General features: G+C 39.7%; 1 protein-coding gene across 2 annotated transcripts in view; it reads right to left on the bottom strand.

Moving 5' to 3' along the window:
• Nucleotides 1–337: 337 nt before the first annotated feature.
• Nucleotides 338–17083, bottom strand: part of TGFBRAP1 (transforming growth factor beta receptor associated protein 1) — a 40333-nt gene continuing 23587 nt past the window's right edge. For both annotated transcript variants that reach the window (XM_032997080.2, XM_032997079.2), the window contains 7 exons: nt 13764–14105; nt 12377–12434; nt 10905–11048; nt 9781–9927; nt 8025–8184; nt 5968–6401; nt 338–5078 (listed from right to left, as the gene is read on the bottom strand). In XM_032997080.2, coding sequence (XP_032852971.1) covers nt 4890–5078; nt 5968–6401; nt 8025–8184; nt 9781–9927; nt 10905–11048; nt 12377–12434; nt 13764–14105 — 1474 coding nt within the window. In that variant the 3' untranslated portion in view covers nt 338–4889. The remainder of the gene's footprint in view (nt 5079–5967; nt 6402–8024; nt 8185–9780; nt 9928–10904; nt 11049–12376; nt 12435–13763; nt 14106–17083) is intronic.

Below are 17083 nucleotides of genomic sequence, written 5' to 3'. Positions count from 1 at the left end.
GACTCGAATCACGCGAGTGCTTTGGCTACGCCGAGGCAGATCAAGCTCTTCCACATTTGTGATGGCAGTAGCCGCTTTCACCTCAATCTGTAAAAATGCAGATTCAGTCAAGGAAGAGGTAAAAACAAAGTAAAACTTCTTCCCAAAAGTAAAATTCACTAGTTTTTAAGAACGCCTGTTTATCTCCATTAACACCCTGCACTGGCTTAATTCAGCCATTTCATCTGACCACCACTGTCAGTACCCAGATGAATTCTCTACCACTGAGGAACCTTTCTCCTGCACTTGGCCCCTCACATCTGAGAATTTATGTACCTAAGAACGAATGACAGAAACATAATTAAAAGATTTTTTTATTAAAAATCAACATATTTATACATTTGTACATTCCACGTACTGCTGTATATGTTCACCAACATAACCATTAAGTCAGAAAGCATTAACAGTACAGATTTCCATCTGAAAAAAAATTTACTGCAGGGGAACTTCAGTTTTGTAATCAATTAGACATTACAGAACATCATTAACCTCTTCCCTTCTTTTCCCTTTAAAAGTAGCAGCACATTTAATTATCAGTGTTCACAAGGCATAAGCCCCAAAGTGCTGTACAGCAAGAGAAAAATTAATTAGTAAATATAGGCAATAGGAGGAGAGTTCACAATGAAAATGTATTAGTTGCTGCCTGTTATAAACAGCAGGATGTTAATAAAACACTTAGAGCTATGCTGAGTAGAGACTGCAGCGAATTGGGAAGAGTAATAAAAAAGTTACTTCTTGATACAACTGTATAAAATATTTTTTAATGCCATTCCGAATAGGAGTCCTGCAAAGAACAGACATTGTTATAAAGATTCGGCAGAGTCAGGACAATGCATGTGTGTTCAAACATGCAATAAAGGGCTCAGAAAACACACGCATACTCCATCCCTACCACCACCTTTCCACAGCTGACATTATTAGGGTTTCACGTGGTTGACTAAGAAAGTGACATTTTAATGAACAAAGACAGATGCGCACAGGAGTCCACACGGAACTCCCAGGATTTATACCCACGTCACTGAAGTGCTAGAAGCGTGACATTAACCAGCTAACAAGGGTTGGAAACCTTTTGGAGAGTGGGGAGCAGAGAGGAGTTCTCATTGTAATCCCGACTCCCGTGCACGCCGGAGCCACCACAGAAGTCAGCCCCCAGGTACCTGTGGTGCGCTCTGTGTAACAAAAAGCAATTGCTTATTTTCTCCAGACTTTAAGATCAGTATTCCTGTGATATTATCGCTGTGGCAGCTTATCCCTTTAAATCACAGAAATGAAGATCTGACTGAATTCTCTCCCATAAACGTACAGCCATGAATCTTGTTTCAAGCAGACTGCCAGATTCTGGGCAATTTTTCCTCATTAGTATTTTCCCTCTCTTTTTGACTTAGAGAGGGGAAATAACTGCGTATGATGACATATACATGTCATAGGTAACTTTTACGAGAGGAAGCATGGAGATATGAAGAGTAGAAAAGGGTTTAACCAGTGCTTTCTGTATGTATCAACGGCTGTAACGGGGTATGGCCAAAATAGTCAGAGCTGCAGTATTTCTGTAATTAGAACCTACGTGTTAATCAAATGTGCCTCAGTGTCTGCAAAAGCACCTGTGTGAGAGACCAATCTGATTTATTATGGCCTGAATCACAGACACATTAAAAAAAAAATCTGCACTACTGTTTTGGTTTTCACACATATACGCACAAATTTTTCCTAAGGAAAAAAAAAAAAAAAGTGAGAGAGATGAATTACAAACACAAGTAATTTAGCAAGAGCTAAATTAAGAAGAAATGTTCTGACAGAATCTCCTCTCTCCAAGGGCAGGTTTAAGCCACCACATTCCCTAACTGGAAAGAAAAAGATTGCATCAAGCTTAAACTCCCAGAACCCATTTGATTACCCAACCAGAAGGATGGTCGAAGAAATGTTCCTCTTTCCTGCCTCTCCTGCTTCAGGTATCCAGTCAGGGACTAATAACCAGTTCACCATTCATCCCCTGCTTGCTGCTGCAGCCATACCAGAACTCACCACAGCGGCAACGCTGCCCCAGCACTTCAGGTACACAGAACAGGCATGAGCAAAGTGACAGTGCCAAAATAAAAGGAGGAATGAATTCGGGTTCTCCAACGGGAGGTTCACTTACCCAAAGGGTGTTGCAGTTGTCCTACCTAAGGGAATCCGAATGCAGGCCTGCCATAAATATCCTGGTGATGAAGTACAGAATACCACGCGCCACGCAGACGGAGGCTGTCATCTCCTCTGGTCGAGTATTCTGCCAATTGCTCGAGCGCTGTACGCACACTGGAAGAGCATCCTCCACCTGCCACCTCCCTGCTGACCAACTGCTCTACTTCAGCCTCATGTCGGGTTTTTTTCTGTTTTTTTTTTTTTTTTTTTTTTCTTTTTGCTACCATAGGACTTCCATATTAATTCATCGAAATGAGTTCTAGTACAAAATTTAACAAAGAAAAAGGTAACAATGTATAAATCAAATGTCATTATTTTTCCAGTCCACATTTCAGGGGGGCTAAGAGTTAGCTCCTCCAACTTAATCAATCACTGTTTTAGGCATCTATGATTGCAAATATGCTACCTTACATTACTCTGATTTCTGTATTTGTTCAGTATGTACAATTATTGTTACTGCTGCATTTTAGCCAAAGTACAAATCTGAAAAAAATCTTAATAAGGAATTGTTTAATCTTTCACAGACATACCTCTTCATTCAGTAACAATTAAGAACTTTCTTGTGGTCTGGAATGATATGTCCTCTATTCCATTGCAATTCTAGTTGACAAGACTAAGATCATCACTACCTAGTGGCTAGAATTAATCTTAATCATGGAGTGTGGTTTTTGTTTTAGTACCTCCTTATTAGACAGGAACAGAGCATACCGAGGATGCTTGCAGGAAAAGAAAGTATTTCTTATGAACTGCATGCGACTGTACACAAAAGACTTATCAGATCTTTGTAAAATCACCTCCTCTCTATCAGTAAGTGTTTTGAGGACAGGGGACTACAGATCTGTCCATGTCATCATTGCCAGTTGTATGCACAATGTTTGAAAATCGTGAATACAAAACACACAAGAGACTGCTCATAGCAGTGCCATGGGAGAATCATTCATGCCAGAATTAAGTCAGAGACGCCCACATCTGTCTGGTTTTGAAGGTGCCTTTCACTAAACGTGGCTTACAATGTCTTAGCGGGACGAGCTACAGAATTCCTTACTTGCATTTTATCGAATTTTTAAAGCCCAGCAAAACAGCTATACTTTTCTAATGTCAAACTCGTGAAAGAAAAAGATCTGAAGGTCTTGTTGTTCAAAAACAAAGGAATGGAGATTTCTTTTCTTTCCCCCTAAACATAGTCTGGCTGCCCCTCCTTGGAGGCAGCACTACGCTTACAAGGCTGCTTCCTTAGCCAACCTCTCCGTACCAGGAGGCCCCTGATGAGACCGCATCTAGAAGATACCACGCAGATATCCCATACTGCTGAAAGGCTGCATCCTGGTGTGGAACGCTGAAACGGTCAGCAGCCCTGCTAACTCAACTGCATGCTGGTCAGGAGAGCTTGGTACTTATTAGAGCGTTACAGAATTAAAAGAATTGCTTTGACTCGGTAATACGTTTATTTAAAGTCATCGTTTTTGAACCTTTCTTGGGGAAAGCTGCTTCTTTTAAACCGGTTGCTTTAAAATGGTTAAATAGCAAAGTGAATACCGATCAGGGCAATTAAATAAAGCGTTTTTGTTGTGACTTGAAAAAACTTAGTTTACAGAATGCTTTGTAGAATAAAACACATCCAGTACCCCCCTGTAGTGCACCTCTGTAGATCTCTTCCCAATTATATCTTCTTTTCGTGATTTTGATTGCACAAAGTCATCTACAAGTACTAAAACCTATTCTTGTGGAGTCCCAATCTGCCTAAGTTATGTTATAGCAAACATTTAGCACATAACCTGTACACTTATGTATCAGCTATATCTTTATCCTCCAAAGAAACTCTAGAATGATATAAGATCAATTTATTCAACTGTATGTACAGTATATTTGCATATTAATAAATAAAAGTTAAGGTCTCTTCCCCCATATAAAAGTGACTACAGTCTGACCAGACAATCTGACTTTTTTTTTTTAATCTTCTAAGCACAGCCATGCGACTGAGGCTATTAGTTCCCACTCAGTTTATTACAGTAACTGTAAGAGTAGAAACCCAATGGACCAGTGCTTACATTTAAATGCTATACAGCAGAGGAGAGGGGCTGGGGAGGTGGGGGAAGTACTAAAAAGTGCATCAAAAGCCAACAGTTTGTAGAGCAAAAACAAAGTTCATAATGTGATCCTGGGGAAGAGAATCTGGCCCAAAAGAGGACATGCTGCAGCAAACATTATAACCAACACATATTTTTGTCTTGATAGTAAGCTGCATGGTGCCAGTCTTGTCACGCAGTGTTCCAAGAATTCCAACTCCAGTAGATGCCATCTCCACCTCTACAAATTTATCAACACCACAATCAGTGCAAAGTGACATTTCTTAAAATACCTGTTTGCCTTGTCTCCATAACATTCATCCTTACTCTGAAGAAAAGGCTCATTTCCTTTAACTGTTTATTACTATATACAGAAGAGCCTATAACTGCACCTCTCCATTTCTGGTAGTGAATTTTCTATCTACATTCATTAGAAATCAAAAAGATAAGTGGCGATATTTCATATTTACTGGAAGTCTTCCCATTAACCCAAAGACTAGCGGTTCATCTTGATTTACACCTAAAGTAGCTGCACTTTGTTTGGTTTTCCAGCCCACTTTCAATGGGGTACAAGTCATGAGAATCTGTGGCCTGGAACATATTTCAAGTCTGATTGTTGGAGCTGGAGGAGTGATGAGTCATGTTTGAATTCAGATGTCTGTTTGCAGCACAGTGTGTGTGGACCATACCCCCATTTGGGTATCTTACAAATACAGGCTCACAGAAAGGATTTTGGCACACCTGGCAGACCTTTTTGTCCGAAAGAAGAATTGGGGTTCCTTTTTGTTTAACCTAAAGAGAGGGGGGGAAAAAAAGAAAAAAAATCAAACACGAGTCTAGCAAGAATGGAAGGAAAATTATGAGGCATATAATTTCAATTGTGCCAAATGGACAAACCCGGTCAATGACAGAGGTAGTAGCAAAAGACAGCTTGAACTATTTACCTTGAATTCAGTTTCCAGATTCATACTCGTTCATTTTCATCCTTCCTCTTAAATACTGAAATTTTTTTCTTTCTTTTTTTTCCTCTTGTTTAATAAAAGAAAAGCACTGACACATTGAATGCAATGGAAAACCCAATGCAGCTTCCTAAACAAGGTCACAGGACGACTCCAAGCAAACTGAGTACTGATGCATTTTTATTCCAGACAGATGCTGCTAGATATACTGTCATTAGAACTAAATTGATTTAAGAATCTACTGGGAGCTTTAAGCAACACAGCTCTAGCTAGAAATAGAAGAAAGTTGCACAAGTGAATTTACTACTAACAAAAGCTACTAACAAGCTTCAATTAATACTAAGTGCTGGGTGAACTTTTTTTGCAAATTCTAACAGGTCTCAATCCTAGTGAAAAAAAAGCTAATTCACATTTGTTAAAGTTTCTGCAAGAACTTTGCTAATCTGTAAATCCCAGATTCACTTTCATTCAGTCCAGAAGTTCACCAAAGTAGTTCCTATTTCAAGGCCCCCATCTTTCCTTTTGTTTTACAGAGAAAGCGTAAAATTAAGTTTGAACTGAGTAGTCACGGCAAAAAACTAAGAGGTGCAGCAAGTAAAACTGCCAAAGACATGAAGACAACTTTGTCCTAATTCTTCAAACTACTTCTGATTATTATATGTTAAAGAACCTCACTGTAAAGCTTCAAAGTGCTTCTGTTTAAAAAACCAAAACCAACCTACCTTCTCGTGTTTGTAGATTAAGTTTTCAGCTTGTGCTAACCCAAGTGCAGCCTGAGTCATTCTTTTCGTATGAATGCTTTGCCTCACTGCTCCAGCCAGAAACGGGGAGAGGAGCTGCACTGACCAGCTGTCAGGCACCACCTGCAGAACTAGAGCTGCATCAAATTCAGCAGCGTGGTTGTTCAAGAGATCCACAGCCGCCGTGACCAGCGCACAGTCCGAAGTGCCTGGATTTAGATACACCGACAGCAGCAGATGGAAAAGCCTCCGCCTGTACTGCACATCTCTGTTCTCCGAGTTCCACATACAGTATTCTTCAGCAGCATGGAAGTCCTTTAACTCGTGGACAAGGATATGCAAAGCCTTCTCATGTTCTTCTAGTTTTCCATATAAAATTGCACTTTCCATATGAAGGTCTGTGCCCTGGATTTTGTCTGTTAAATGAGAAACAAGGCAGTATTTGCTCAGTGGAGAAGATGACTACCCCCCGTCCCAGAGTCAGTGTAAACAAGCCCATGAAAACTCCTGCTGTTTTTGCAGGGGTGCGGGCAGCTAAAGGAAAACAGATGTTTCCAAGTACAAGAAAACCTAGATGTATTGAAACACATCTCAAACAAAAGAGCACCACAAAACACAGGGAAAAGAAGTTACTGAATAACAAGTGATATAACCACTGTCACTGACCTCTTTTAAATCCTAGCGTGTCAGCCTTGTGCATTTCTGTGCACCCTGCTACCGTGTATGACAAACGGTTAGATGAAGCTGCAATATTTTTCACCTCTGCTGCTCCCAGTATTATAGAAAATTACAGAATAAGGTCCATAAAAGGCAAATAAAGATCAAATAGTACTTCCCTTTTCCTAAAGGATACTACAAACTCCACAATCCAGTCTGACAATTTACAGTTAAAGTGTCAGTGACAAGCAGAGAGAATGGCAAGTTCATCTGGCATTTCAAAATAAAGTAGAAAATCCTCTACTTACTGTAAAGGTGATAAAGACCTGGCATGGGCCTCTGTAAAAGTTATGGAAATACAATGTTTTTCCCCCCAAAATATTTTGGTTATCAAGGACGAGCACGCTAGCATGCACTGATCTCACCTTCACATAAGATAAGAATTGTCACGTAAGAAATCCTGTGCTTTGGAGTACATGGATTTCAACAGAATAACCCATCTTTTAACTCTTGCCCTTAAAAATTTGGTTAAAATTTAAAAGATGAAAAAGAACAAGAGTTTCAATAACTGTGTTATAGTGTATATTATCTGTCATATAATGTTATGCTGACTGGAAATTCAAAGGGACATTAAATGTTGGTAAATTATTTTAGTTTCTACTCAGCTATTTTTATTTCCACATCCACCGGACTGTCCCACTGATTTTCAGAAGAAAACTTTTCACACCTTTCAGTACAATAACACGTCATTTCCCTCTCATCCAGTGGAGGAAACATTAAAAATAAGCCATTATAAGCACTGGCCAAGGAAAAAAATTTAGCTCAACTGTTGCCTGCCTTATACCAACAGTAGGAAGTATGTTACACTTTTCACTCAGAAAGATGCTCATGTTTTTGTTTAGCATGAACCCCAGCTTTTGGGGTGAGAGTAGATTATGGACAGCAAAGTCGTCCTTGGTAATCAGATTCCTCAAAGCTTCACTTCAGTTCACTGAGAAACAGACTGCTTAACAAGTGAACTTCTAAGTCTTCCATTTGCAAAAGATTGTCACAAGTCACATGCCCATCAGTAAAAAGAAACTGACTATAAATTAAGAAGATAATTGTGTGAAGAGATTTTTTTCTATCTAGTTATGGTATTCCATCTTTGGTGCAGGAGCAAGCATAGCACTGTACCTGATGAGCTATGGGAGATCAAAGACAGCACTAACAAGTAAGCTTTCTAAATTAACTTGGGTCTGTTAGAAATACAGACGGTAAGCCTATCAACCAAATACACCTAGAAACCTCAGATCTTTTAGTTTTCTATCCTTATGAGGACTTTATTTTGTTTCCTGGTGGAACTGACATACAGCATTTATAACAGAAAACATGCATCTTACCCAAAATAAAGTGAATTCTATAAAGATCAGATTTCTGAAGAAGACCACGTAGTTTAAACAGCAGTTCAGTTGTTTCTGTACAATTATCCACGGTCACAGATTTTAGCTTAAGTATTGCCTCCAAGTACAAGACAGCTAGATGAGTATGGTACTTTTCTTTCTACAGATGAAAAGGACAATGTTAGCTCAGTTTACGAAGACAACCCCTTCTTGCCATCAGTAACAGTGATGAATATTTATGTGATTACACAGAAACATGTTTTAATTCATTTATTTAATTCAAAATAATCAGAAAGCCTTTTGTTCATGCAGATAAAGGACTTATTTAGACCAGCTTCACGAAATACACTATACCTATAGTATGGGATTCTCTATTTCATGAATACAGGTATTTCCAAAATGTAGATATGAAACAACTTATTCCTAAACCCATCTTTTACGTTGAATAAACAAGCACTATGAATAACTCTACTTATGCAAAAATTATTTCCTTTCAATAGTTCACCTAATGGAAGTCAATGCAGTAAAGCAGATCTCTCTCCTTTGAGTACATGTATGACCTCCGTTGTGTCTTCTCCTTTTGCTTCCCTTGTAAAATGAGTAACCTTGATCTAATTCATCCTTCCTCGTATCCAGGCATGCTCTTTGACCTTTTCTATTTCTGCAGTAAAATTTGAGGCGGCCACCAGAGGTAGACATGCACTCTGAAGACAAGAGTGCTTTTTGTGTTACCTCACAATATTTGTATAGACAATATTCATCAAAGCAAGCTGATGATCTGACTGTTTGAAAAATTGTCACTAAAGCATTCACAATAACCTAGTACTTGCTAAAGACCAAATCAATTTACAACCCTGCCTTTACAAGCAGGTAAATTTAATGATAACTTATTTTTGTTACAAATATTCTGCAAGGCACTATATTTAACTCAAAAAGTTTGTTCGGAAATATTCATGACATCAGAAACTAGTAAATTCATCTGTCATGGTGTCACACACCTTCACATATTCACAATAGTGACAGAGGGAATCCACTGATCTAGCATGTGTATTTGAAGATTGTAAATTAGTGGTCATCAGTTCTGCCGAGTTCTTTCAGTGTTCATTGCCCTGCTTATTTGCAAGTTAAAGTAACTTTTGTGCTTAATATGTCTCATATCCAAGTACCACAACGTTTGGCTGCTTCTGTATCATGCTTAAAAACCCAAAGGTAGAATACACTGTCACTTATGACTTGTGAACACATCTTTTGGACATTCAACATCTATAGTGCTTTGGAATTCTACAGTGAGAGGTGCATGGCTTAAGCTGCATCATTAATTGCTCAGATCTCTCCAGAAGGTCTAAATAAACATAACTACTTGTAAAACACTGAACTGGCAATTTCAGTATATTGCTGCCACAGTGCAGCAGGATTAGCAGTTGCTCAAACATTTTTCTATGATCTTACCAGATGGAGGTTTGAGCCTCATTGGTGAAACAGAAAAGTATGCAATAATCAGCTGTAAAAAACCCCCCACCTCTGAGGGGAGGGAAGCAACTGTCTTGCTATCGAGAGAGGTGACAAGGTAAAAATAACGCAGATATCCGCTCCTCACCTTCTACTTTAATTGTAAAACAACTCCTTCCCTACTGAATACATCTGAAAGCCTTCAAATTATGTTTATTTCTTCTAGATTTTGGCTTTTTTCAGAGTTGTTCATCATAGTCTGCATTCTGAATCCTATGCTTATCTTTAGTATTCTTGTAAGACTCACCTCTATTTTTCTTTCCAATACTAGATGTTCTAGATATTTAACACGTGCTTTAGGGTATTTGTTAAGGCAACCGATGATATCATCTGCATTAAAGTTGCTTTTCTCCTGTTCTTCCAAAGGCCTTTTAGTGAAAATCTGTATGCCAACCTAGAAAGAGATGACTGCATTTAGGAACTGCAATTAGGAATTTGAGGTAACCATTTTATTACCTTTTAACTACTTATTTAATAGCACTATCAGATTAGTTAGTACCTTATTCAGGAAGATAAACAACACAAAACCCTGCTCAACACCACCAAGATGACATTACTTGATGCTTATCATGATCTCACTCACCCCTATCTCCATTACCTCAATTCATAGCCTATACATTGTCCAGCCTATAAACCTTGTGTTGGGCACAGCCTCCAACAGCCACAAAAAGTATTGAGCAGATCTACACAACAGCAGAACAAGAGACTTCAGCCTTTGCAGCAAGAAAGCATGTTAGAGACCAGAATGTTTACAGCCTTATCACACATGATGACATACACAGGAGACTTCTATAAATGACCAAAACAGAAGTTTAGAAATCTGTCATTGCACGTAATAACTGACCTTTAAATTAATACAAATTAGGCAATGACAAGTTCCAACAGCACAGTGCCTGATACAGCATTAAGCATCCCTTTTAACAGCACACCACACTAATGGATGTTACAAAAAAAATTTTTTTTTCTCATTTGGGAGAATTAAGTTAACTCTTGTACCAGTGAAGTTTTGTCTTGAATGAAGGCTATTTATTCTACATCCTAGTGTACACAGATATCAACCAACCCTGAAATCCTGTTAGAAAAGAAATAGCAGCAAGAGTTAGCTTGTTAGGTGATTTTATTATTTTTTTTTAAATATCTGAAAATGATCTTGCTAATTATTAGGCAAGTATCACTAGTACTTGTTAACAGATAGAAGAATTGAGAAACCTGTAATTTTTCTTCTGTTGATCACTATTTAACTGGCATTAAAACATCCTGCAAAAATGCTCCATTTAGCTATCAAGATGGAACAGTGTTAATGAACATTCAAACACCACTGCAGGGAAGTTATATTTATGATGTTCTGAGAAAGGTACACTAATTACAAACCTCTTCATTTTTTTGTAAAACCCATTCAGAGTATTTCCACACTAGATCGTGGTCTGAGCAGAAGGTAAGGAAGTCAACTATATATTCATAGAGATCTGAACGTGTAGAATCTTGAATGTCTCCATCAACTATCTTTACCCATAACTGCAACAAAAAACACACACAGATTAAAGTGCTTAAAACATGTACTAACTCTTCCAACTCAAAATGTATGTGAATTACTACAACACTTAGTATTAGCCACTGGTACTCGTGGAATTAGGAAGAGCTCCTTGAAACACCAATTGCAAGGGACCTCACTGGTCACTAAATTCATGCCTCCTCTCTATCATAGGCTTTTCTTGCACCTACCATCTTCAACTAACTCAGACTCTGCATCATGTGGACTCTCACATTCTGAGAGTGACTGGCCGAATACTTCAGGAGGAGGTACACTAATCGCAAAGAAAGCTTTTCATGAAAGTCCTTTTCTCCAATGCATGGTATAATTTTCATGTGTTCTATGTGTGCAAGATTAAATGCAAATGATCTAAACAATTTAGAAGAAAACCTGATTTTCTGTTCTTCTTTCATTTTGGCTGAAGAACTTCAAGTACCATGTGAGATTATTTTTATATAAATTGTAATTGGAATTAAAAGGTGCCGTTATCTAGCAGACCAGTTTAGCAATAAACGTTGTTCCTTGAAAAAAAGAAAAATACCTCTCACATGACAAAAAGTACATACTGTTTTTGTTGTCCTTACTGTTTTTCTGCTCAGAAAATTACTATTTACATAACTGACTTAAATGCATTGACAGTGTTACTGTGATTAACATACTTAAAAAGCCACATAGTAAGGCAAACTACTTAAGGATATGGTCTGAGACATACATGTTATTTATTGATTAAAAAACATTTTAATTTTTCTAGATGAAGTTTTGCAGACAGGAATAACAAAACTATTTAGTCTCTGGTCTACAGACCGCTGCTGGTCTTAGTGACATCAGAAGCAGGGGGCCCAAAGGGATTACTAACCCAGCTGAAACCCACAGGTCTTGCAGAGTGCATTCACTGTCCATCATCAGGTAAGGAAATAAACTCCCAGTTGCTGTCACAGTCTGCCATGAGATTACAGTACTACTTTGCTGTGTGTATACAGACTAATTGGCACGTGATATATCCCTGAAGTCCCTCAACCCCCTTTTTAAGTGATCTCTTGGTTATTTTAGTGCCTCTGTGCATCTTTTAAGAGTACAAATGTATGTTCTGCTATGCAGAGTTTTGCTTAAAAAAGAGCATACATGCATCTAAATAGCTGTCATCTTCAGGTTTTTCACATCTAGCATATTAATTTATTCAAGAAAGTCTTAGCATAAGTTTCTCATACATACACATTACTACTAGATAAATTAGCACCTCAGATTTTTATCTCGGAGGTAAACTGGTATTTTTAGAATGGTTTACGGATATCACTAAAAGCTTTATTCTAACCTGAAGAGCTGCAGCATCCTGACCATTGTAGTGATACAAGAGACCAAGGGCAAAATACCTGTACAGAAAGAGAAAATAATATTAAAATCACTAGGATCATACCTACCAATTTAACTATTGTTAGATTAGCACAGAATAAGAAATAATTGCTTACAGTGGGATTTTTAGGTGACATGTACATGGCTATGTCTCTACCTGAACAAGTGTCTGCAGGCATCTTTTCAGAACCAAAGGAGAGAAGTTGTGTCTTAGAAATGTGTCTCTCTCCTGTCTCTAAGGCAGTTTCTAGTTACTAGTGCCAAGTTAAAGAAAGTATGTGTCACATTAGAGATGATTCCCATGCAGTTCTTCAAATTTTATACACAGACTTAACACATAGCCCCAAATAATAAATAGTCCTCCAATAGTTAATTGGGTGTCATTAAATCAAACCTCTATGATGCTTTTACTCAAAACTCTGTTTTAGTATGAGAAACATTTTTTTTCTTTACTACAGCATGAAATCAAGTCAGGCAAGGAAGAGCTCTGTACAGTGCCACTGCAGAGGGGTTTTTTGTGTACTGTAATAAAAATAAAGCTAAAGTTATGTATCAGCTGTTCTTATGGAACCATATTTTACCATTCACATTTGCGATAGTTTGCCATGCAAACCATATTTACCAAGAGGATTTAACAAAACATCTGAAATAAACGAAAACACAATTACAGACTTCTCACCACTGTAGTTGCTAGTACTGCCACCACACAGTTTAAAGAAATTCAATTCAAGACAGAAACACTACCTACGACTGGAGTTTGTATTTTACACATTTACTATCTATCTAGTGTTTCCTGCTTAATGACAAACAGCTAATTCTCCACCTGCTGGCATTTCCAATTTGAAGTCATTTGCAGTCATCTTAAGCAACCTCCTTTCAGTGGATCAGTGGGAGCACAGAAAAGACACAATTCAGAATTAAGATCTCTTTCCCTGTATAAGCAACTACAATTTTAAAGCCACTAGTTGGTTAACAGCTTCTACCTAAGGTAGTAGATGCTTTGAGGCATCTTTTCATTCTGTCCAAGCACTGCTAACTGTGTCATTCAACTGTCACAAGGGCAAACAAATAACTTCCCCCCCCTCAAATTTGTACCAATCCTTTATTTTTGTGTTGGACACAGAAACTTTCAGGGAGAACTCTGTATTTACCAGCATAAGACAGAATGCATTTTCTTTACCTCAGACTGTCAATTAACACCTTTTTAAATGCTGACAAGTGAGACCAAGTTGTCTTTTGACCTGAAAGCACAGAAACTACAAGGATTTGAACACGCTCTAGAAGCCAGTAGCACTCAAGACAAATTTCCCTCCGGTCTCAAAGGTGCAATATTCAAAAAATCCACTCACTTTTTGTGTTTTTCCAACCAGGCAGCACTATCTGTTAAAAGACAAAAGTTCTCCGAAACTAGCAGATCCAGCAGGCTTTCATGATTTGCCTCTGCATATAGCTTGAGTAAAGCCGTGTCAATGTCCTCCTTGTAGCCATTTGCAACCTCAGTGCTGCGGACTTCATTCAAGTAACTCATGAGGAATCTTTTGCATTTTGTCATCTTCTCCTGGTCCCCTTGGGTCAGCTGGTTTAGGTCCGCGTACTCATGCAGAGGGGGATGAGACCGTATAAATGAAGAGGAAGTAGGCAACAGGAAGGGGTAGAGAGAGATCAGCTCCCGGACATCAAGCTGGCCGCTTCTGCAATTACAGTGTCAAACTAGATGAAGCAAAAAGAAAGAAAAAGTATACATAGGCACAAAAAAATAACATACTGGGAATGTGTGCTCGCATATGCTTAGGGTCGGGAGACCTTTCTTTTTCCTCCTCTAGACATTAAAAGCTCTGAGAATTCAGAGACTGGGCAGCCTTTTGCTTTTGACATCCCACAGCTGTTCTGTGGCATATACAAAAATCGGCTGAGTAGCCTCCATGCAGCTTCTAGGACTCTCCTAGACTCCATCAGTACACTACGGTAGCTAACCTTCTGGTGGAGGCAAAAAAAAAAAAAAAAAAAATGTGGAGAGTGTGAATTCTTTCAGGCAAGCCACAAAGACTGCAAGTGTAATTCTGTAGAAAACAGAAGCTTCCCGTAGTAAACTATGGCTTTCAGAACATGTGTTTGGATGACAAAAATGTTTTCCCCAACCCTGAAATCCCCCAGATTCCTCCTTCGGCTCACTTCTTAAGGAGGTTCTGAAAATGAACCATGGATACTGATCATGCATCTTGTCTAACCAGTAAGTAGTAGTCTGTTGTACAGGCACAGGTCTTGGGTCTACATCGATGTCTGATACTATGGAGTGGCTTTTCCACTTTTCATGTGAAGGGCATCTATACAAGTTGTAACATAGATACGCTACACAAAACATTCTTCTCTCAGCCTAGATTGAAGAAATTCCTCCAACATTTGAAGAACGTATGTTGTGACAGAGGAACAAAAGAAGAAGTTTTTTCACACGTGGCAAACAACTCCTCCATTTTCACAGCTAGAATGACTCCTCCTCCCAGGCCTTGCTTTAGAAGAACAGCAAGAAATCAGGGGGTTTATTTCACTGTCAAAAGTCATTATTCAGAATTAACCTTTAACGATGAGCATTCCTGAAACACAGGAGATACTGTTGCTGAAAAAAATCAAAATGAACTGACAGGTCTCCAAAAGAAACCCTGGTTAGTTACTACTTTGTTAACAATAAAAGTTTAAAAAAATAGTTCTTATCTATCCAGTGAACACCAACTTCCAAAAGACTTTCCTTTCACAACCCTGATTAGAAAGAATTCAAGTAAGAAACAAGTCATAGACATGGAAGTAGACAAAGCAGCAGATTTCTGCAATCAAGTGTGAAAGATCCTCACAGGCAGACTCATCTCTTCCTTACTGTTGTAAAGTGGGGTATGCCCTCAGTTGTTCACTTCTTGCCAGAGACACAGTTCCAAAATCATCCAGGAAATATGAACTAGTAGAAAGCATCACCATGGCAACACCTATTTAGAACTTTTAAAGCAGCAGATACTGTTGTCCTTTGGCTATAAAAATCTATACCAGAAGAATGGAATTCTGGAAGACAGCAGTAACAGCAAATTTAAAAGCAGCAAGTATCCTGTTCCAGAACCTAGTGACTGCAAAGCATAGGAACAACACCACAAACAATAGAGAACCACAACAGACTAAAATATGAACGCGGGAAGCCTTCCTGTGAGAAGAGGTTTGAATAGTAAAGCTTTTCTGATTTGTACAGACCTCCTACTGCCTAAAAACCACCTCTACACTAGAAAGGCCAGCCTCTAACCACGAGTAAAGTGTTCATGTCTACTTTGCAGATTTCTGCAGCTGAAATTTCCTTCTAATCCCTCTTTTCAGACTTGATATTTGGTTTTGAAATTCTCAGATCTGCATTATGATGGAACTCACAAGTTGTCCTGGGTTGAATGAGTGGTGTTTTTTTTTTTCTGGTAGCAGGGGAGGGGGCTACAGTGGTGGGCCCCTGTGAGAAGCTTCTCAAAGCTCCCCCAGCTCGAAGTCAGCTCCACCTCTGCACCAAAACTGAGCCCATCAGCTGCGCCTCTGCGATAACGTATTTAAGAAGGGATGTGGTGAGGAGCAGTGGGACTGGTGAGGAGGAGTTGCTGCAGCTGCGTGAACACCAAGGTCAGTGGAGGAACGGAGGAAGAAAGGAGGAGGGAGGTGTGCCGGAGAGAGACCCCCCTGTATCCTGTGGGGAGACGGCAGGGCGGCCCCCCCCACCACCCATGGAGATCTACGGTGGAGCAGACATTGATTTATGGCCTGTGGCTTCTGCCTGGTTGACCAAGGTGCTGTGCCCAAAGAAGGCCGGGGTCTCATGGGAAAAGGCAGCCCCGCTGCTGTAATTCAGCGCTGGGAGGATTGCAGCATGCGGGGGTGTCCCACGCCGGAGCAGCTCGGGAAGGGCTGCAGCCGTGGGAGGGAATCCAGTTGGAGAAAGTTGGTGCCCCATGACGGAGCAGTGTGGGGAACGCTGCGGCCCGTGGGAGGGACTCACGTCAGAGAAAGTTTGTGGAGGACTGTCTCCTGTGAGAGGGGGACCACGCTGGAGCAGGGGGAACAAGTTCCAGCAGCTCCCCCCACTGCAGATGGCAGAATCAGCAGCACTGACTGCACCCCCCATTCCCTGCCCCTGCGCCCCTGGGGGAGGAGGTAGAGATATCGGGAGCAGAGCTGAGCCCAGGAAGAAGGGAGGGGTGGGGGGAAGGTGTTCTCAAGATGTGGCAATGCTTCTCACTGTCCTACTCTGTTAAGTGCTGTTAGTGTCTGTAATAAATGTATGTTCTTTTTTTCTTCCCCTAACAAGTCTGCCTTTTGACAATGACCATAATGGGTGATTTTCCCCTCCTGGTCCTATCTCAAACCCCAAGCCTGGCTCATCTGTCCCTTCTTATTGCCGGAAGAGAAGGGGGAGAGAGTGGCTGCGTGGTGGTTGGCTGCCAACCAGGCTCAAACCACAACACAAGAAGATGAAGATTTTTTTTTTTTTTTTTTTTTAAGAGGCAGAATAACCAAGAAGTAGGAAGTTGTGTCAGTGGCGTGGCCTGATGGCTCACAGTTTGGGCTTTCAGTATGAACTTGTTACAGTAATCTAATGGCAGCTTTAACTAGTCCAGCTACTCATGAAAGTTTAAGACCTGAGGACCATCAGATA

This window comes from Tyto alba, unplaced genomic scaffold (assembly GCF_018691265.1).
Source record: "Tyto alba isolate M040663 unplaced genomic scaffold, T.alba_DEE_v4.0 Super-Scaffold_45, whole genome shotgun sequence".
Lineage (NCBI taxonomy): Eukaryota > Metazoa > Chordata > Aves > Strigiformes > Tytonidae > Tyto > Tyto alba.
This window is presented reverse-complemented; position numbering and strand designations above follow the sequence as displayed.